Source organism: Pelodiscus sinensis, chromosome 2 (genome assembly GCF_052426305.1).
Source record: "Pelodiscus sinensis isolate ZL-2025 chromosome 2, ASM5242630v1, whole genome shotgun sequence".
NCBI classification, from domain to species: Eukaryota; Metazoa; Chordata; order Testudines; family Trionychidae; genus Pelodiscus; species Pelodiscus sinensis.
The window spans coordinates 150,256,844-150,280,340 of NC_143053.1; the positions used below are offsets into that span (position 1 = coordinate 150,256,844).

Genomic DNA, 23,497 nt, shown 5'->3' on the forward strand with positions numbered 1-23,497 from the left:
AGTTTGATTCTCAAACTAAAATTTCTGTATGGAAATATTTCTCTCTTCACTGAATAAACAAACTCATTCATGTTAATTGACCTGCTGCCTCAGAGCTCAAATTGTATGTGGCAATGTGAGTAATCTATACCACAAACATACGAGTTTTAGATCCCCAATTCAGAATCACAGCTTTAAGGAAGGATAACAAATACTATATAGGAAAGAAATAAACAGCTCTTCTGCATGACTCCACAATAGAAATTGAATGCAAACCTCCCCCTTCTGCTTCTGTTCAAACTACATTGTATAATTTCCCCCTACTTATCTTTGAAATTGCAGAGATTGGAACTATGTATGTCAGTGTTTCTAAGGCACCTGTCCCCATGGTATCTAGTTGCCATGAATATACTGATCTGAATAAATAAAAAAATCAGCATTTCCACCCCTAACTCTCCTCCCTCCCCCTTTTCTCTCTTGCATCCCCCCCCCCCCCCCCGCATTCGGCCATTATCAGTAACTACATAGCTTGTTAACGAAGAAGCTCTTGTTCTACTGCCTATAAGGGGTGCCTTTAGGAACTTGTCATTTCCTTATGGTACTGGAGTATGGTGTTTTAAGTATTCCTTGCTCTTCAAATGGGAAATTACTACAGATATTACAAACAACAATTAAATAGTTATTTCGGATAAGTCAAGCAGCAAGTCTTAATGGGCAGTATCCCATTAGTGCAACTGAGTCCCAGTAGTGCAACGGTTTTGCTGATGCTTCTCCTACTAAATGGAACAATACAGATGTCCAGCAAACTCTCCTAAAGTACAATACATTACTGGAGAGCTCAGAAAAGTAAAAGCTCTTTTGAGACTTTTAAAACCAAGATAAAACTTTGACAGGTGTCAATCTCAGACTTTTAAAAACATTTCATTTTAGATAAAGAGTGCATGTGTGTGCATGTCAATGAGAGAGACCAGCTCTGTTCTTTCTTCTTCTAGGACAAAGAACTTCTCACCAGAATATGATGTTATGGAGCACACAAGGATAAGCCGCACATGACTGAGAGAGACTGCTCTTTCTTGAAATCTCTGTATAGTTCTATAAATTTGTTCTGTGCTTTATAGCACATAGATGTGATACAGTCCCAGCTCCAAAGAGCTTACCATCAAAATAAGAGAGGACATAGAACAACAGATCAAAAGTAGGAAGGGTTTGCTAATGAGGAGAAGGAAAGAGATGCAAATTCTTGAGGATGTGGGATCAAAAAGGATGGGAAGCTGGTTGGCAGAGGAGGAAAGAGAAATGGTTTGAAGTTTACTGGACAGCATAATAGATAGGATGAAGTCAAGACTAAGGCTAGAAGACAGAGCAGAATAAGACCAGAGGATTGGGAAGAGCACAGGGAGCTGGAAGGTAAGACAGCTGTTCAAGTGGTCTGCAATAAAGAAAAGATCACTCTTTCTCTGCCCCTCTAGCAGAACCCTCTTGGTTCCCACCTCACAGAGATCAAAGGTATCTGTAGAAAAGTGGAGAGGGAAGCCATTGTGGAGCTGGCTGGCATATTGAATAGTCAGTCTGTGCTACCTGACTGCTGTCCTACTTCCCTACCTCCCAGCTCTGTGGGAGGGAAAAAGCAGCAGACTTCTCTCTTTCCCTGCTGGTGGGAAATTCAATAATCAAGCAACACTCAGCTCACTTTTCCTTCTCCCAGCAGGAGAACAGAAGCCCCCTGGCAAAGTACACAGCTGCAGTAGGCAGGTAGTTTTTCAAGCAGTGGGTGGGGTAACAGGAACAGTTTTATTGCATGCAAAACAGAAAGTTTATACCCCCAGCAGCAGTGCCCCTCCCCGTCCATACTGCCTTTGATCTCTAGGTGGTGAAGAATGTGCTGCTCTCTAGCTCCCTTTGGAGTGGTAGATGCCTCCACTGCAGATCTTCACCCATCCATGGTGTTAACACTGCCCCATTACTGTACCATCTTTTAATCTCACAAGTTAATTGTCTTCAGAATATCCCAGTGCAGCAGTGAAGTGCTATTATCCCCATTTCACAGATGGGGAGCTGCGGCACAGAGACACCTTTCCGAAACCACATCGGGCACTGTGGCAGAGCAGAAAATTGAACTTGGGTTTCCTCAGCAAAGGCAACATCCTCAACACTGCACTTGTTAGGCAACTGTTGCTACATGACTTTCAAACTGCACTATAAACATCGTCTTCAGCAGCACGTGCTACTTCCTCTCAGTCTGTAATTTCAGAAGATCTCTCCTGAGGCCTGGAAGATGGCTGCCTATTGAATCCACCCCGAGTTTTAAAGGTTTTTGGGGAAATGTGTCTATATTAAGAAACGCCTAACAGACTTTGTTGGATAACCATTTCAATCCTAACTGCAGTAAAATGAACATAATGATTACATACATGTAAGATCCAATCAGGATGATATCATTTAGAAAGCCTTGGGTGGCGGGAGGAAGAGCAGGTAAGGAGAAGTGAAAGAAACATGTTTCACAATGTTCTGTGTAGTACAAAGAAGAACCATGAACAATTATTTCCTACGTATGTGTCAGCACACAGTGTTAGTAAAGCATATAGCAGCACGGTTGAACATAACTGTAAGCATGCTTGAAGAAAAGACAAATACAAGATGTGTGGGCAACATTCCTGAGAAGGAAATAGAAAGGCAAGGTGTATGCATACAAATGGATGGCAATAACTGAGACAGTCAAGCAGGAAACATACTCTAACATAAGGCATCTGAAGTAACATCAGATTCAGAGAAGAAGAACTTAAAAAAAATCATAAAATTTACACTGTTCTAGAAATCACTAGCAGACTGAATAACCAATGTCTTTACTTCCATGGCTTTAGCTACACGAATTGCAATTTATCTGTCAAGTAACAACTCTACCAGGGATCAACAATGAGAAATGCACAAAAATGGTTGTTACAATAAAATTCTTTGGAGGGCAAGTTGAACTAACATATTAGTGTCAGAAGAAACAAAGTAATGGAAGGAGTAAAATAGCGTTCATTCAAAGGGCATTATTCACGCACAACACAGAGTAATAGCAGTAGCTAATGACAAGCTTCAATAAGTCTTTCTTTCTTTCTCTTGTTACTGAAGATGACATTATCTTTACATATATATACACACCAGCAACACCATCACAGGACCTAACCAGATCAGCCTGTCACTGGTTCATTCTCCTGCACATCTAACAACGTAATATACGCCATCATGTGCCAACAATGCCCCATTGCTATATACATCGGCCAAACTGGACAGTCCCTACATAAAAGAATCAATGGACACAAATCAGATATTAGGAATGACAACATACAAAAACCTGTAGGGGAACACTTCAATCTTCCTGGACACACAATTGCAGATCTAAAGGTAGTCATCCTGCAGCAAAAAAACTTCAGGACCAGATTTCAAAGAGAAACTGCTGAGCTACAGTTCATCTTCAAGTTTGACACAATCAACTCTGGATTAAACAAAGACTGTGAATGGCTCGCTAACTACAAAAGCAGCTTCTCCTCTCTTGGAATTCACACCTCCAGATCAGCTACTAGAAGTGGGCCTCATCCTCCCTGATTGGATCCACCTCGTCATCTCCAGCCTGATTCTGGCCTGCATATTTATACCTGCCTCTGGAAATTTCCACTACATGCATCTGACAAAGTGGGTCTTTGCCCACGAAAGCTTATGCTCCAACACTTCAGTTAGTCTATAAGGTGCCACAGGACTCCTCACCGCGTTTGCAGATTCAGACTAACACGGCTACCCCTCTGATACTTGACATTATCTTTATTCACTTACTACATGCCACAAGAATTACTTAGGAGTAGTCTAGGTTTCAAGGTAGTTTACCTTCAATAGAAGAAACAGTATTTTACACTCATGCTATTTATTACATCACTGCAAACAGCTACGTCATATACTGATGTATGTTGGGTTTTAACACAATTCATTGATTGTGTATATACATCTATCCATGAAAAATCTGTGACTTGAGGTAAGCCAATGGAAAATGAATGTTTTGAAAGCACGACTAGAAAAAAGAAATGAGCGCAAAAGTGCATAGGTTAACATTTTCACACCTGTGTGCCTAAAGAATCTCTAGTCTCAATATTTAGGCATCCAAATATAACCTTCACCATCTATATATCACAGTTTCCATGCAGGGTGAGGAGCAAGAGACAACATTTAATCAAAAACAATGAATGCTCAGCAAAATTCTAAACTGTGCTATGAATAGAACAAAAAATTAAAGGCTATAGGGCTTGAAGAGATGAAGGAAAGTGAATCAATGAAGCTACACTGCATCTGCTCAACTCCTGATTTGCTCCCAGCTTTTTGGCAATGAAACATTGTTAGGCCTGAAAGCTCAAAAAATTCAACTGAAGCCAAAAAAGTACTGATGAACAGCAGATGGTGCAGAAAAAAGTGACCTCTGTAAACCATCTTGAAATTACAGCAAGTAGTTAGGTGTTCTGAGAGCTTGTGGAAAGACTTACAATTTATGTCACTTTGGATACCTATGGGAGCTGAGACAAGATGTCCAAGGAAATGGTCAGACTTTGGAAAATATGCAGTGAATTCTCATGAAACATTATGCCCTCACTAGCATTAGTAAAGGGAAATATAGAGGGTAAATTAAAATGTGTTCTCACCTGGGCACCCACTCTAAAAGCAGCTTCTACTTGAGCCTTAAGGATGTTACATTTCATATGATCGGGCACAGAGGAAGGTGATACTGGGGGATGAAGACTTTTTTCAGAAACTTTCTTCTCTTCTCCCTGTGGTTTACACAAAAGATAACATGGCAACACACATTAGAGAAAGAAAGAAAGAAGTTAAACAATTTATCACAATGATCAGCTCAATTTTTACATTGAACAACCCGTTTTAATGCCACTTAAGGTGCTTTTCCAGTTTGTTACCAGATAGAAATGTCTGACTAGACAAATTATTCAAAAGATTTAACTTTAATCTGTTGCCAGGATGACAAAAGACCTTTGGGGGAAATGAGATGCCACTGGATAGTAGGAATAACAGAGTGACCTACATGTTAAGAAATCTGGGGGCAGAGCCAGGATCTGGAGTTAGTTATCACCAAAATCATTTCTAAATAAAAAATTACACTGAAAAAACAGTATGTTTCACAGAAAGGCAAATTGGGTTGTGGGAGAAAAGGATGCAGGCTCAAAGCTCAGTTATACTAAAGCCCTTTTACATCACTGACAGAGTAAATGGGCCTGAAAGTGAATGCAAAATGTAATTTGCACTCACTATAAGGCCCTATGCCCTGCCAAATGGCATGCACGGACCTTATAACTGAGAAGAAGGCCCTCTCCCTGAACTGTCAGAAAGAGCAGAAAAGTCCAATAAGCTTAACACACACAATAATAGTCCAATAAACTTAACTCTGTTTTCCTTGCTTCTGAGGGTATGTCTACATGACATTTAAAAACCTACAACTAGCCCATGCCAGCTGACATGGTGCATGAATCTGTATAATTGTTGTGTAGACTTTTGGGCTTTGGTTAGAGCTCAAGCCCCAGGAACCTGCAAATAATCACGACTGAATGCAACTGTTTTCACACCGTATACACCATTTTAACAATCATTGTATAACATGTGCCTTGTGAGGTGGTATATGAAAACTAACAACTTGCTAGTCAATCATAGTGAAATGTACTTAGTCACTTCACACGTAAAGGTATGAATATAAGATGAAATTATACTTGAAATATGTTTGCTAGACAAGTCTGGGGAAGAGACAAACCTGTTTCTCAAAGACAAAGGGAAAGCTAATGCTTCTAGCCAGGTGTCACCAAAGTTGATTGGCAATCCCAGGTCAAGTGGCCAATTTTTGGCAGTGAGAGGAGGAGGAGGGAGGCAGGCACAGATTAATTTGCATTTTAACCAGCATCATCATGGAACCTTTTCCCTTACAAGACTGCATGCCTCCATCCTCACAGCTGGAAGGAACTTTATCTAGGAGAAACCTACAAGAAATGCTTTTAAAAGGGGTTGACTGGATTATAATTGGACCACAACTATAATCTCTCTCTCAGTTGAGAACACAAAAAAACCAGACCTTTGGATGTTGGGCGGGTTCTGACCTGAGAATTTGGTCAACATTTGGGAAGAATTTCACGTTGAACAAAGTTCAATTGTTAAGTATCAGCCCTAGAAAACATTTTTTTCCCTCTTGTAACCATTTCTGATTTTAATGTCTTATATTTGTACTCATTTAAGACCTTTCTCTTTCTAGTTAAATACATTTGCTTTAATCATTAGTCAAATCTAATCTAGTGTGGTGCTTAAACCAAGACCAGTTAAAGTAGCAAATAATTGTATATTGGCAATGGATCTATAATAGCTAGACTGTCCAGGAGAGGGATGGGCAATACAGAACATAAGATTTTTGGGGAAAAACTGGCACTGGGGGTGTATTGGGTATCACCCTGCATGTAGTAACCAAGTCTGGTGACCAGATGTTCCAATTTTCTAAGGACTGCTTAGAAAATTTGGGCTGCTTTATTTTATATAGGAGTTTATCGCCCCGTCTTCTGATTTTTCACAGTTGTTGCCTGGTCACCCTATAACCAAGACTGGTAGAAGGCCAGTGTGGTAGGTTGCAACTATACACAGACACTCAGGGGCTGTGTCTACATTGGCATCCCTTTCCGGAAAAGGGATGCTAATGAGACACTTCGGAATTGCAAATCCGCGGGGGATTTAAATATCCCCCGCGGCATTTGCATTTGCATTTACATGGCTGCCGCTTTTTTCCGGCTCGGGGTTTTTGTCGGAGAAAAGCGCCAGTGTAGACACGATTCTCCGGAAAAGAAGCCCTTTCCCGGGAGATCCCTTATTCCTACTTTCAAGGGATCTCCCGGAAAAGGGCTTCTTTTCTGGAGAATCGCGTCTACACTGGCGCTTTTCTCCGGCACAAACCCCGAGCCGGAAAAAAGCGGCAGCCATGTAAATGCAAATGCAAATGCCGCGGGGGATATTTAAATCCCCCGCAGATTTGCAATTCCGAAGTGTCTCATTAGCATCCCTTTTCCGGAAAGGGATGCCAATGTAGACATGGCCAAAGTGTGACCTGCATGTTCTTTGACTATTTGGGAGCACATTCTGGATGTTCCATCAGCAAAGCATTACAAGGCACACACGGTTGCAGGGCAGGCGGGGACACAACCCTTCACTGGTTGCATCTCAGAATGTGATAACGGGAACATTCCGGAGCATAGGCTGCAGCCCAAGAACAAATGCCAACACTGCAACTACACCGCTCCTTAGCCCAAGGCCTGCAAGCTAAGGGTATGTCTACACTACAAGGTTAATTCGAACTAACGGACGTTAGTTCGAATTAACTTTGATAGGCGCTACACTAGTGCTCCGCTAGTTCGAACTTAATTTGAACTAGCGGAGCGCTTAGTTCGAACTAGGTAAACCTCATTCTACGAGGACTAAGCCTAGTTCGAACTTACTAGTTCGAATTAAGGGCTGTGTAGCCCCTTAATTCAAACTAGTGGGAGGCTAGCCCTTCCCAGCTTTCCCTGGTGGCCACTCTGGCCAACACCAGGGAAACTCATATGCCCCCGGCCCGGCCCCGGACCTCTTAAAGGGGCACAGGCTGGCTACGGTGCCCGTGCCAGGTGCAAGCCTGCCAGCACCCAGCCAGCAGACCCTGCACCTGGCACGGCTTGAACCAGCCACCCGATGCCCCCCCAGCCCTCCCCCTCTTCCCGGGACCAGGCTGGCGGCTCCCGGGAGCTTGCCTGGGACCGCAAGAGGCGGGCACCCGCCTGGTCCAGTGCAGACATCATGGACCTCGTCCACGACCTCCGCACTAGGCACAGGAAAGTGGCCGTCTAGGGCACGAGACCTGCCAGCCTGGCCACCCAGGAGCAGGAGTGCATGAAAATCAAGGGGGTCCACTGAGACCCCCGACCCTGAGCCCTGAGCTTACAATGGCCCTACTGGGTCAGAGCAAAGGTCCATCTAGCCCAGTAGCCTGTCTGCCGACAGCGGCCAACTCTAGGGACCCTGGAGGGGATAGACCGAAGACAGTGACCAAGCCATTTGTCTCGTGCCATCCCTCTCCAGCCTGCCACAAACTTTGGGCAGGAACACCACTCCTACCCCCTGGCTAATACTACTCCATGGACCCAACCTCCAGCACTTTATCTCACTTCTCTTTAAACTCTGTTCTAGTTCTAGCCTTCACAGCCTCCTGCAGCAAGGAGTTCCACAGGTTGACTCTTTGCTTTGTGAAGAACAACTTTCTGTTACTAGTTTGAAGCCTGCTACCCATTCCTTTCCTTTGGTGTCCTCTAGTCCTTCTATTATGGGAACTAATGAAGAACTTTTCTGTATGCACCCTCTCCACCCCACTCATGCTTTTATAGACCTCTATCATATCCCCCCTCCATCTCCTCTTTTCTAAGCTGAAAAGTCCCAGTCTCTTTAGCCTCTCTTCATATGGGACCTGTTCCAAACCCCTCATCATTGTAGTTGCCCTCCCCTCTCCCACCCTCTCTCTTCCCCTCTCCCACCTCCTTTTCCCAGTCTCCTCGAGTTTTGTTCAATAAAGAGAGATTCTATTTTTGAACACAATTGTCCTTTATTTTGTACATCAGGAAGGGGGGCTAGGGAGGGGTAAGTGGAAGGAGGTGAGGGAGGAATGGGGTACGAGCCCCTGATGGGGAGGACTGGGCTGGCTCTGCGGGCTTCTGGGGGTGGAAGCTCTCCTGCAGCCCCCCGATTGCCCCCTCTCCCCAGATGGCAGCCTGCGGCAAGTGCAGCCAGTCTGATGGCCGAGTGCTGTGATGTGCCCAGTGTGGGTACTCCAGGCAATCCAAGGCAGGACTGCTTTGCAAGCGGGGCACCCCTGAGAACTGTCTGTCCGGGGTGGGGGTCGGGTCCCTTTAAGCACAGCCCTCGGCTAGCCTGAGACAGCAGCTCCACGCTCTAAGTCCTCATCTGATGCCCTGCCGGCACTGGTTCCAGCCATCCTTAACCCCGGTTCAGGGTCCACTTAATATGGACATGCTAGTTCGAATTAGCAAAATGCTAATTCGAACTAGTTTTTTAGTCTGGATCCGTTAGTTCGAATTAGCTTAGTTCGAATTAACTAATTCGAACTAAGTTAGTTCGAATTAGCGCTGTAGTGTAGACATACCCTAACTCAGTTAGCATGGGCCAGCCACAGGTGTCTCGCTGCAGCACAGACATACAGGACAGCATGTCTCACAGGGTAACTCCTCTTGTTGAAATAATAGCGATTCTCCAGCTCTGAGAAATCCAAAGGCAGGATTTTCTGACAGAAATAGTTTTGACATCCTATTCAAAAGTGAGCTAAAGATTTAATTTTTGCCTGGAATAAACTTTCGAAGAATGTAAACAAGAAACAGCAGGAATCCCCATATACAAGCACTTCACTGGCAGAAATCAAAAGGAGCCAATCTCTCTCTTAACACAAGCGATATTCATCTTAAAGCAACTGGGTAGGGATGGGGCACATCCCTTGTAAACACAGTTCTTTGAATCAGTAGACTATGATTATTTGCAAGTTTTAAAATAAGACCCAGACAATGCAAAGTTCTTCTCATCTTGCTGAAAATCAGATGTGAATGGTGACCCCAGTCCTTCATTGTTTTGACCACTGCATAGTCATATACACCTATGCAGAATGAGTGCATATATACTGCCTTTGCCCATGTGTAAAAGAATGGGCACAAGGCAGTAGCAAATCAAGTCCAATGTATGGCCTTAGTTCACTTTTGGCACATGTATACTGAGCTGCAGCAGGGCATTTTATATATCATTGAAACTACCCTGCCCTTAGCCAGGGCCGGCCCACAACATTTTGGCACCTGAGGCGGGGAGCTCAAATGACGCCCCCTCGCTCCCTTTTTTCCTGCCTAACTATTATGTCTCTTGTGCCCTCCTTCCTCCAGAACAGCACTCCACCATCTCTGTGCCTCTACAGCAGAGAGAATACATATGCACCAGCAGCAGACACAATTTTCTACACTCTGGGTCCTAGTGGCGCTCACCCCCCCCCCCCCCCCCAGTCTGGCATCTGAGGCGGCCGCCTCAGTTCACCTCATGGTAAGGCCAGCCATGCCCTTAGCCTCAAAAGTTGTTTTTGTTTATTTCACCATAAGAGGACATACGCCTCTTATGGCCTCCAAAACCTTCCTTGCTTATTTCATCAATCCAAAAAGTCACATACAGCGTGGGATGTCCAGAATCTAAGGAAAATTTCTAGGAACAGAACAACTCAATCTTCTGATTATCTCACGTTTATGCAACTATTTTGTGAGCACTAGGACAGAGACCTCAGACTTTGCTGAAACCTACTGAAATGGCATAATATTTTTATGTGTAAACAAAGGTAGTGCTGTTGCCTTGTGAACCCACACAAAGGTGACTTCCAGCTATACTTTTGAACAACTGGCTGAATATCATAATTTAACCCTCCTCCCCCCCGGTTTGTTTATTGATTGATTGACTATATTTGACATGCATGTTTATCAGTTTTGCACTTCTATTTTTTGAGCCATGTCTACAATTGTTAATGGATAAATATGTGCACACTTTACTTTGTCCCTTTGGCTTTTAGCTTGTGAAAAAATCCCTGAAAACAAAAAATGCTGTTTCTCGCTGGAGCATCATACTGAATAGTAGTTAGCTATTGAAATTCAAACACAAATATAATGCAGGAGACAGGAATTCTAACAATTACTATAAAAAAAATCCAACTGAAACACTCACTGACCTCACTTTGCTGAGCTTCCTAAGTGGAAATACTATTTAGGTAATTTGGACAGTGAAAATTAATGAGTAAAGTGCAAACCCCTGATCAGCCAATTGTCTCATTAAGCAGATTTTCATTGCTTGAAGATGTTTTAAATGCTGCTATCATCAGCAAGTTTACCCATATGCATTCTGCTCTCTATGGGGAATACAAGCAGCATACTGTAATAGAATGACAGTTCTAAAAGGCATGTTAAAATCAATCTTTGTTTTAGAGCTTGAAACTAATTAGATGGCATTATGATTTCAGTCACATTAGATTTACCCATTGTATTTCACTGTACAAACAAGAGGAAATGATACTTAAAGACCCAGCTGGATTTTTTACATTTTATACATTACTACTCTGCAGTTCAGTAGCCAGTAGCTGTGTTCTCCAATGTAAACCTTACAGAGATAGGATTGGGGCTTGTTTTTCTGTTGCTGTGCAAGCTTTCCTGCATCTTGGCTCACAGCAAGAATGGCCTCTCTTGGGTATGTCTACACTGCAACAAAACCCCTGTGGCACTGAGCCTCAAAGCCTGAGTCAGCAGACTTGGGTTCTCACAGGCACAGAAAGGAGTAACTCTGAACTCCAATGTCTGAACTCTGCAGGGTCTCAGAGCCTGGGCTCTAGCAAAGATGATCTAGGGCAAAGGTGGTAGTGACCTGGGAGTAGTTGGAGCAAGGGGGAACTCTGCCTGGTTGGTCCATGGGATGAATAGCTATGTACTACCTCTTTATTTAGGTCAGGTAATGTTACAATCTAGCCCATAACTGCTGACCTCCACATACATTCTGAATTTTAGAAACTGTCCACCAATCTGCAGGAGTGATGACAGATCTTTCAATAAGGCCAAGATTTCACCCATCTATAATTTAAAAAATACAAAGTTCAACATGAAAATAATAGTACATGTTTCACTTAAAGCAGTTATTCAGTGGTTGTCATGCCATCCTGGGCTCATTCAATGGTATACACATAAGGACAAGTTGAGTTCCCCATTAGTTATATTGACTGGTGCCCTTTTTCCTGACTCGTCTATTTAAAAGACACTATTAATCTATTCTATTAATTAAAAGGAGAAACGCCGCTACAAGTTGCGCAAGATACTACTTTTAATGCATGAAGCAATGTAAATAAATATAGGTTATTTGGTTCTCTAGGAATTATATTAGCATAGTTTATGAGAAAACAAAAGATTTTAAAACTATCAGCACTGTATAACTCATACACTGTCACTGCAGAAATGCAAGTTGCACTCCACTTTTTTTGTGCTTATGCATAATAAGCAAAATTGTCTGTTAATTCTCCAGAATCCTTATTGCTTACAATGACAAATGAAGTATAACAATAGCAACTGTATTCAGACACTGTGTCAGGTTGGCAGTTATTAAAATCCCATTTTAATGTGTAAACTCAGCACATTCAATGTGGAAGTCATTAAAGAAATATATATATAGACACAGTTTTGGCAATCCTTGTAATTTCATCATGTGTCTCATTATATTTGGTGTTCTTCTGAATGCTTCAGGTTCTGGATTCATGTGAATACAAGAGTATATTCGTTTTCATCTTTTTGGAAAAGTAATTTAGTTTGAAAATATGATCTAAGTGCACTCAATAAGGTCAGAAGCCAGAAGATAAAATGACCCCCAACGTTATTATTAAAAAAAAAAAAAAGAACTATAATTAATGATTTTCAAGAAAGTTTCATGATTTTTGAACAGGTGAGTATGGAAATACTCGAGATATGCAACACCAAAACACTTTTTTTTTAAATCACTAATCCAAATGCTCCTCTTTTACATAACTGACGACACATCAATTTCCTCTCACCAGCTCCATCAATGTCATTTACTAATAGCATGGATTCACTTAAGTTTCATCATTGTTGCACTGATACAAAATCAGATTTTTTTTGAAGAAAGGGAAAAATGGGACAGCTGCTGGTAGCATTAAGTGAATAGCATATGGTGGAAGTGGGCTGAGTTACTTCTAACCCCCATTACCTGTTACTTGTTGTTTTGTGTATGTGTGTGTGTGTGAGTGTGTGTTTTAATAATTGCAATCCTATTGTTGTTTTGATCTTATTTTTTCACTTTAAACTAATTGGATTCAATCCTCTTGTATTCATATGTTGTTTGGAACTAAATTAGGATTTAAAACAGCAACTTCTATGGTTTTATCCCTCCTTCCTGTTCAGGCCTGCTGATGGGGAGGGGCAAAGGGGTCAGCTGCTCCAGAGCCTGGTGATTTTACGGGCCTGGGGCTTCTAGCCACTGTTACTGTGGCAGCAGCGATGGACAGAGCCCCATACTCTTTTAATCACAGCTGAATTGCCAGGTGGCATGCTCTGGGCAGCTCTGAGGGTTACCGGGGGCCACACTGGGTGCTTCAGATGGTGTTGAGGTCTAGCTGCCAGGGCCCTGCTCCTTCCACAGGAAGCCCCACCCCTTCTGGGAGCATGGAGCTGCCCCTCTCCCCCCCACTTTGCCCAGGGGGCTGGCAAGTCCTGTCAGCTTCCCTGCTCCAATTTATCTCTAATGTGTCTTAGCCTCTTAAGCTAATTTTTAATATATTTATTTCTCTGAGTCCTTCTCAAGAGTAAAGAGGGGTGCCTTCACTAAGAGAAAAAGATGTTTTCTTAGCTCATGTTAGCTAACAAATAGTAACAAGCAGGAAGTAAGAGCCTGGAGGAGACAAGGCAGTTTGGAGTTTTCACATGAGTTCCCACACCACAGTAAAGACTGCAGGGGGGGGGGGGGGAAGCCACCTACAAATGACCTTGACTTCACTGAGTTCCTCAACCATATCACTTTCCACAGCTGAGCCAACACAAGTACAGAACACACCTTATTTTCTAGTGAAGATAAGACCCAGCTGAACACACCCTGCTCCTTATACAGCACAGGGATGCATCAGATAAGAGTCACCTGTTTATCTTCTCTCACTCATTAGGTCATTTGCAACTGCAGTAAGGACAGACTTTGCTGCCTTGCAAGAGACAGGCTGCTGCACAGCTTTAGGGTATGTGACTTCACTGGTGAGCAGTCAGTACCTGGTACTCTGCAGCTGTGAGAGACTGAAGAAGAGATGTTTGCAAGGAAACAGAAACATAGAAAAAAAAGGAAATTAAAATATTTATGCCTGCAATATTCCTCTTCATCCTGAAGGGTAAAAATAATCTCTCAGGCTCCAAAGAGACCAACAGACATCATGAAACTGATTGATGTTGCTCACCAACTGAATGGACAGTAATCATATCAACTGGATTTGTCCTACTTCTTTTCCTAAACCATTTTTCATTCCCATGAGATGCAGTTTGCTGCAGCAGACAATCAAATTAACTCCTAACCACTGAACCTAATTTGATCCAATTATTTTATAAAATTCACCTTAGGTTGATAAGCATGACAAATTTCAATCCCAAAGCAGTTTGCTTGAAAAGGGAATTAACAGCTAGAAAAGACAAGTTCAAATGAGATGTCATTTTAATATGTAAATTTAGATATTTTGAGGCAACACTGGGGCTATTATGGTCATCTAGTCTGACCTCATCAATTATATAGACCATATATATGCTCCATTTAATTCCTGCATTGAGCCTAGAAATTAGTGGCTTACAGCCAGCACATTACTTTTGTGTGTTAAATCTCTTTCTCCTGCCTTGGCTATTTAGTATGTAAGCTCTTCAGGGCAGAAACAATTACATGTTTGTACAGCACCTAACATAATACCCATTCTTGTCTGGCCTCCTAGGTACTATCTTAATACATATGAGAAATAATGCTTAGTACATTAGTATAGCCAATCTTAGTTTAAAGGTTCTAGACAATGGAAAATTTCCATTGGTAAGTTATTCCAATGGTTCATTATACTTATTTAAAAATATATGCCTTATTTTCAGGTTACATGTTTCTAATAAGGCTGTTGGAATTTTTTTCTTCCAAGCAGTTTTTGACTAATTCGGGTTTTTTTGTTTGCTGTTGTTGTTGGGGTTTTTTTTCTTTTCTTTTTTGTGTGTTTTGGTTTTTTGCAAAAAAGTGCGGGGTTTTTTTGTTGAAAAATATAAACACCACAAGACCAAAAAGACTTTAATTTTCAGTGAAAAAGTAAAAATATGTCACTTTTGGAAATGTCACCACAGTGCCACAATGGAGGTAGAGTTTATTTGCTCAAGTCCCCATTCTCGTGTATGGACCAGGATCACCCACTGAACTTCATTACCCATGATACATTCTGGACCTATGACTCCCTTACTGCACAACCTGTGCTGAAATAGCAACAACATAGAATCTTCTGTATGAAACTAACATTGTCATCAAATTACATTCCTCCTAGAAGTGAGGGTCAGAATTCTTTCCAAACACTACTTCCTCTTTTATTAAGTTTACTCATTAAGGGCCTAATTCTCCATCTCTTTAATGCGATGGCAACATTTCCACTGATTTCAATGGGCTTAGGGTTGAGCCTTAGAAGGCCTGATGTTGTAAGACTTGTAATCTGCACTGCTCCATTGGCTTCCACCAGAGTTCTGAAATTAATAGCTATAGAATGAGGCACCAAGTTATAAGGTTCTATCATGTAGCCCAATGCCACGCTAGTTCCAAAACATAATAGACTCATCTTATGTGAAAAAGGAATATGATTTTTTTAACATTTGTACATTACCTAGCTGAGAAACCCTTAAAAGCGAAAGCAGAATAATAGCACAACTGAAACAGCTTTATCATGGTTTAAATTAAGTACCATTACTCCTTTGTCACTTGATACTGTTGACTCTATTCTCTTCCCCACACCTGCTTCCCCACTACTCCCATTGTTCAGCTGCCATCCTGTAAATATTTCCAATATATACAACACCTGCACAGTGAACAACACACTTTACAAGGAATGGTGGCAAATAAATTATGTTATTGTGAGAAATATACAAACATACACAAACTAAGCCTTTGCCCCCTACTTTTGGCTGGATTGAATTTCAAAGGGAAAGTGGAAGGACATTTTTAAAGAACAAAAAGGAAACAATGGGAGATGAATAAGTGAAACTGTTGTAGCCAAATGCTGGGATGAATTAATAATGAAATACCATCAACTGCTGAATAAAACAGAAGAGCTCTCTGTTATATACTACTTTATAATACCTTGTTTATATTGATGTGCAGAGCTGGCCAAGGTCCAACTACCTTCACAGTCTCCACTTCCATCTTCTTCAGATGGGCAGAAGGGTTATCATAAAGGAGGGGAAGTCCTGAGCTCAGTTCTAAAAAGAGGCCCAAAATAAAGAAAGAAAAAACAAAATCTCAAGGAAAACTACAAGAGCATCACAGATCAAAACACTCAGATACACATGAGGAGATACCATCAACATTTTAAATACCCTTTATTTTCTGCAATACCCTCTACAAAGCTTTAAAATGCATTTGTTGCATCATTTTCCCTTTTCTATTTAGCAAACACTCTTCTTCCAAATTATAATGTGACTTAAACCAACTTTGGACCAGATTTTGAGTTTCTCAAGATGAGTAGCAGCTCAGTCCATGAGTTTTGCCTGTGACTCTACTAGCACTACTTAGAACAAAGATGCTACATGTCCTGGTGAAACACATGGTAACATTGCAAGAGAAGTTATAATATTCCATTTTATGATGCTATTAACACATTTTCCAAACCCCATAGCCCAGGCAGAAGTCAAGTCTGTGCTTAACAAAGGGTCTTAACAAAGACTCTAGTTATCTTACCCATTACAAAGATAGCTTCCCCAATTATCACCTCTAATATCATTAGCTCACAGACATTTACCTTCCCCCCACCCTTCTGTTCTGAAATTTGATTTGTCCTTTTCATATGTGTTCATTTTTTAAATTGTATCCTTTGGTATATATGGTTGTGACTATTTTCTTCCACTATTTGATCTGAGGAAGTGGGTCTGGCCCACGAAAGCTCATCACCTAATAAACCATCTTGTTAGTCTTTAAAGTGCTACCTAGTCCTGTATTTTGTTTCAGCTACCCTAGACTAACACGGCTACATTTCTATCACTTGTCTTAACTTGCACTGAAGCAGGAAACAGTCATCAATCAGGGAGGGTAAACAGAGTGGTAAAAAACATCAGGGAATATCCTTTCATATAGATTCTTCCTCTCCTAAGTCTGAGTTGGAAATGTTTTTTGAGAATGTTAAAAAAGAGGGACAAACATCACAAGGCCATCCCTCCCTCCATCCATCACATTCACTGCCCTTGGAAGGACAAAGGACGCAGCCAGTGGACTCTAGGGGAATCATCTAGCCCTTAGAGTTTGGTCAGTAATCTGCTGGAGCATGTGGTCCGAAACTGTGCTCTGAATTTAATATAGTTAGTTAGTTAAGTTAACATTGGCAAATGTTTCATCTTTATTTTTCTTATAACCATTTCCAACTTTTATGCCTCATTCCATGCACTCACTTAAAATGTCTTTGGAAGCGTCAGGGTACAGCCGAGTTAGTCTGCACAGGATAAACTTAAAAAACAACAAAAGGCCTGGTAGCACTTTAAAGACTAACAAAACATGTAAATAGTATCTGAAGAAGTGGGCTGTGCCAACGAAAGCTCGTGATACCATCTACATGTTTTGATAGTCTATAAAGTGCTGCCAGATCTTTTGTTGTTTTTTTAAATATCTTTGTCATTAATGCACTTCTTTTACTGTTTTACCTAGTTTCGTGTGTTCAAGCTGGGTAACTCCTTTTGGGATAACAAATTGTGTGCATATTGTTCCCTTAAAGGAACAATGGATAGCATATTCATACTGCCCAGAAGAGGGTTGGGCAAAACAGAACATACAGTTTGTGGGGAAGATCCAAAACTGAAGGTGTATTTGGGATCACCCTGTAGAATAACCAAGGCTGCTAAGAGCCAAGGTGTGATTGGCTGGCTGAACCACAAAGCGCCATAGTTTGGACCGACTTACATGTTAGAGGCTGTTTGTCCTGGCTGGGGGACTACAGCAGCAGGGTTCTGTAAAGAGCACCCCAGGTTACAGGCCAGGGATGACCCAGCTAATTATTAGTCTGGATTGCACCCTAGTAGGTAAGAGTTGTGTAACTATGTTTTTGTTGATTTGACCTGTGTGTGGAGAATAAAACTGTATAAAAAAGTTTGTGGGATGGGCAGTGAGTTCTTAGCAAGCTGGGGAGAAGTCCTTTCTTGTTACAGTGGCCTCCTAGGGGAATAGGACAGAGCCCCACCTGTACCTAGTTGTTATCTGACTGTCAGTTTTGGGTATAGATCAGCGGTTGAGTCAGACGATCAGGCATTATGTGATGGTTGCCTGGGGGCACTGCTTTCCATATGGGAATCCACAGTCTCTGAAACAGCCCATGTGGATGGAGTCAGTAGGTTGGCACCAAGATCTGCCATGCCAGAGTCAAACAGTGCCACACATCTTCCAGCAGAGCAGCACTCCATGAAGTCTCATTTGGAATCAGAGAAGCAGCAGCCAGGACTAATTGCCTTTTCCTGTTGTGTATTTGGAGACAGAGAAATGGGAATGCTCTAACTGGTTGACAAGCTGTGACCATGATCCATTTGTCCAGTGAAGGTTGTTCTAATAATACACCTGAGTCACAAAGCATGCATGGACCATCTTTAGAAATGTAGAATTGAATCCTAATCTACTGTAACATCATTGTGTCCAAGTGCCAAGTGAACACTGTTTTTACTAGTTGGGCAGTTATCAAACATGCCCCCAAAGTCCCGTGAAATAGCAGTTCCTGTACCTGTGTTGTTGAAAGCCTCCTAATGCAGTGCCTACAACATGTAAGGTAGCCCTCCCCTTACCTCCTTCACAGGAACCTGCCGTGCACTTGTTCCCCTGATAATATTTTCAGTCTAGCAGTGAGTCTGGGGCCAGAGGTCAGAGCACATGGCTTGGGCTTCCCACAGAAGTACCAGGTATATAAAGCTTATTTGTCTGGGGAACAAACTCGGGGCCTATAATGGGTTTGGTGAGGAAGGCCTCCGCAGGGATCCTCGGGAAGATTTGCTGCCTCGGAATCCTCTTCCATGGGCTATTGAGATCTGTTTCTGGAGCAGCATCAATTCCATTCAGCTTGCAGAGAAACATGCTGATGGATGCAATCGACATCTCATTAGCAATGCTTCTGGTTCCAGCTGGTAATGATGTGTTAATTTCTTACAAACATGGCCCCATTTTCAGCATGTCTATACACATAATTTGTACTCCTTTAAATATATCATTTTTAAACCTACATAGTTAAAGCAGTACAACCTACTAATGTGGATGGAGTTATACTGATAGAAAGGTGCTTATACCAGCATAACCTAGTCCGGGGTGGGCAATAATTTTTTGCCAGGGGCCACTTTAAAAATTTTTGAAGTGGCCCCGGGCCGTACAGGAAGGGTAGTGGCATCAAACAGAAGGGGCAGGGCCAATATATTTCCGGGTTCCCCACCCCCAGACAATTATTGGTCTGAGGGCGAGGGAGTGCCTTTGCCCCCACCCCAAGTATCCCTGGGAGCAGACTTCCCTCGCTCCCCTGCCCCTAGGCCAATTAGAACTTGGGGGTGGGGGGAACGTGCAAAGCCTCCTCCACTCCCCCCACTGCCCTGCAAGCAGCGCACAGCGCTTCAAAGCGCCTCGTGCTCTTGGCAGGGCGGGAGGAGGCTTTGCACACTCCCTCACCCCCAGGCCCTGATTGGCCTGGGGGCAGGGGAGCAGCAGGCCCTTCGCGGGCCGGATCCACCCGCTTGGCGGGTCGCCCCAGCCCACAGAGGCCCTTTTGCCCACCCATGACCTAGTCCCATGAAACAGAGACTGTACCAATTTAACTTCTTGGGTAAACATTCACACTATAACCAAATCAGTAGAAAAAGTGTGTATAGGCCTAATACAGTATCCTAGGAACTCACACTGTATGTACTATATAGAAAAAAATCTCTTTTTTGATATGTAAACAATTTCAGAATAAAATACCTGCAGGGATATACTGGGAGACTATCATGTGCATAAGGAAAGATACGGATATCTCATTGATTTAAACCCCGCCCCCCACCCAATCCTGTCAACAGAAACTCATAGAAGTCATGTTGCATTTTTCTGTTCCACAGCCTGCATGAACAGACTGACTGTAACATTATAATAGGCTGAAATTTAGCCCTCTCAAAGTTGGTTACAAATATTCAGTATAAATGTGAATTATTCCTGTTTTTTGCCTTTGTATCACTTTTCTATGGCAGCCTTGCGAGTCACTAAAATAAAGGAAAGTGAAGAGGTTTAACAATCAGCACAGAGCTGCAATAAAATATTCCACATTGTATCATGCTGTTTTTGAATTATCCTCATCTCTCCAAAGAATAAAAAGATAAGCGCTATAGATATGGGGTATCTCATATCAGAGCAACAACTGCTCTCTCTCTTCTCCCTTCCTAAAATGCTTTTTTAAAATACCCTGGATATGGGACCCAACTGATTTATGAAATCTCTGAAGTTTGCTCTGTACCAGTTCTACTAGAATTTTCTCACACAACTTCAGAGTGCTCTAAGTTACTTTGCCTATTATACTTGAGCTTCCTATGCTTTTCCTAGTGCATCTGCCACCTGTTATTTCCCTAATTTCTGTCAGACCCTTGTATTGCAAACTCCAGCAATATGCTGTAGCATGCTAACAATCTGTGCAGACCCTAATCGAAACAAACAGCAACCTGATTCTACAGATATGTCCATCTTTGTGTCACTGAGGAAGTGGGTTTTACCCACGAAAGCTCATGATTCTCATATTCATTCTCTCTCTCTCTCTCTCTCTCTCTCTCTCTCACTCTTTCTCTCTCTCTATATATATATATTTATATATATATTTTAAGATAAAGATATCAGAGGGGTAGCCGTGTTAGTCTGAATCTGCAAAAGCGACGAGGAGTCCTGTGGCACCTTATAGACTTCAGTTAGTCTATAAGGTGCCACAGGACTCCTCGTCGCTTAAGATAAAGAGGTGAGCCAAAACAGGCTGGATTTACTTTCTAAATATTTACCCAATTCTATTTTTTGTTTTACATTCTACATAATGGGACCATCTGTATTACATTCTTGATGGGAAAAATAATCCACTATGATACTGAAAGACAAGGATAAGACATCAGTCTTATGTCATTGATCAAATACTCAGTGACCTCTTACAGGAGTCTCCTGTCAACATTCTGCTCTGATATAGTCAGTAATCTTGACACTCATCATGTAAATCCCCTCACTGACATGGCATTGTAATGCTGTAACAAATGGATAAGAGGAAGTACAGCATGTAAGGGATTAAACACTAGAACACAGTAGCCCTAAGGGACATTTCCCTGTAAACTAATAACCTAACCACATTTAGAGTCTCAGTAAAAGGTTTGCAGATGATTGGAGGATCCATATTGAAAAAGCAAACCTCAAGATTTGCTTCTTGAGTTTCAGCCTTCAAGTTTTCTTCTTCTTTTCCCCAGAAATGTAGTTTAAAATAAAGTTGTTTAAAAAGATCCATAATTGATCTGCTCATAAGGTAGCTGTATGTACATGGAAATTCATATGTGTATTAATAGAGACAGAGTTGGAAGCACAGTCTATTATTGTTTGCCCAAACTTACCACTATAAAATCTTATTTTCACTTGCTTCTAACCTGATTTTTTTTAACCAGGTGCCATTTCAGATTGAAATTTAGTAAGTGTCAACAAAGCAAAAAAAAAAAAGGGGGGGTGGGGGAGGAGCGGGGAACAGACAGTTCAGAATATGAGATTAGGGGAGAAAATCATTGTTTCCTCCCTTTTAAAAATGCCTGAACTAAGTTTCATTGAGAATCTCTACAATTTTGGAGCCGGGACTTGAAATTTGGCCAGTGAGTCAAATCCTCTTATCAGGAATGTGCCTTTTGCTAGTCCTATGAAAGCCTGCCTAAATTTGGCCAAGTTATAAGCCTGCCAAAAATCACTGTTTACACATGCTCAGAGTCTGGCAGCTCTAGCCTCCAATATTCCATTAGTACTAAGCCTGCTCTGTCAGAATTTTTGCATGTCATCTGGACTGAGTATTTTACCATCCCCCAGTGCATGCTCCAGCCCAGAATGGCAGGGGCAGACATTCTCTGCCACTGCTCCTCTGGGTTGTGTATTGTCATATACCAGAAGTGAGAACAGGGAAACCACCTCTTCTGTGCTCTCCTTCCTTATCCACTCCTCAGCCCCTTCTGCTGGCTCCCCAGTAGCATGGAGAAGGATCTGCTTAGCTACAATCCAGAAGGAAATAAGACCCCTGGGGGTGATGGCTGAGGATAAGAACAAAGACGCTTCGGCCAACAAGGTTTTTTATACAGCATTTTGCCAGTGTTAAAAACATTCTTACAAGTGTTTTGTTGAGAAGCTCCAGTGCCTCCATGCTTTGGGCGGTGATGTCTCCCTGAAGTCGAGAGGTATTTTCTCTGAGAAAATCCACTCAAGAATGTGTCTGTGCTATAAGCCTCTGAAAATTGCCATTTTCACCCATTCAGTAGAGGTGTGAGAGTCTGGAAGCTACATACTTGAAGATTCTGCCTACACTGATCACATTCCAGCCTCTTCTAATTTCCTGCAATTGCTTTTCCTTGCCACCTGGGGAGAGGCAGTGTAGAGTTTAGCACTGGAGCCTTTGGCACGGAGACTGACTGTCCTGTGCTTTCCATGCTCCTCCTGCTGGTCCTCAAACACCACTAAGAAGAAAGCTGCTTGATTCAAATTAAAAGGGTGGTGAGGAGAAACTGAGAACATAAGAAAAGCCACACTGGGTCAGCCCAAAGGTCCATCTAGCCCAGTATTCTGTCTGCTGACAGTGGCCAATGCCAGATGTCCCAGGAGAAAAGCAGGAACCAGGTCAGCAGCATATTGGCAGGCTGGGAGTACAGCGAAGGAAGAAAAAGGGATATGCTCGTGACACTATATAAATAAAAATAATGAAATAAATCATTCTGTGCCAAGCGTCTATGACTAACCCAGCACTTGTTCACTTTTGGAATTCAAATTAATTGCCAGATCCCCATACCATGTATTCAACAGCAGAGCCAGAAAACTGTGAATCTTGACTAATTTGCATCAACCGTGAAATTTGAATACACTACAAAGTTTGTTCTTCATTGAGAAAACCTGAAATGCAATAGCTCCTCGTCTTTGATGCTCCATTTCTGTGCCTGTGACAGGACTCATGCAACAGTAATAACTGAAATTCTGTTACATTTCAGAGACTTACTATTTGGGTTTGGAACTCCAGAAACAATCTCTTTGCTGTCGGGAACAATTACCCCATAATTAGGGTGGTGATGGTGATGCCGGTGGTGGTGGTGTTGATACCTTGCACACATTTTTGTGGTAAATGGTGTTCCACCGTTTTCTTCAATGTTGAACTGATGAAGGTCAGTGTTATTCAAGGGGTAGCTGTGAAACAAATTCAGGTCAAATTAGAATCTTTTAAAGTGACAAAGCAATCGCATCTTTTGGGGAAATTTAAACTTTTTCTTGGACAATACTGCATTTTCAAGAAGGTTCTTTGTTTGTAAGCCTAAGTATGCCATCCATTTAAGATTAATTGATTTCACTTTAACTGGAAAACTGGCACATATTCTGCCTTATGGCTTTGTCTACACTAGCAACTGAGCAACAAAGCTTATGTCATTCATATGTTCTTAAGGCCCTCCCTTCA

At 42.0% G+C, this 23,497-nt stretch overlaps 1 protein-coding gene across 2 annotated transcripts in view; it reads right to left on the minus strand.

Annotated features, from left to right (window-relative positions):
* Positions 1 to 23,497, minus strand: part of EPB41L4B (erythrocyte membrane protein band 4.1 like 4B) — a 266,752-nt gene that overhangs the window by 68,832 nt on the left and 174,423 nt on the right. For both annotated transcript variants that reach the window (XM_075921605.2, XM_089776480.1), the window contains exons 16-18: positions 23,048 to 23,232; positions 15,943 to 16,061; positions 4,650 to 4,775 (exon numbers count right to left, since the gene is read on the minus strand). In XM_075921605.2, the coding sequence (XP_075777720.1) occupies positions 4,650 to 4,775; positions 15,943 to 16,061; positions 23,048 to 23,232 (430 nt within the window). The remainder of the gene's footprint in view (positions 1 to 4,649; positions 4,776 to 15,942; positions 16,062 to 23,047; positions 23,233 to 23,497) is intronic.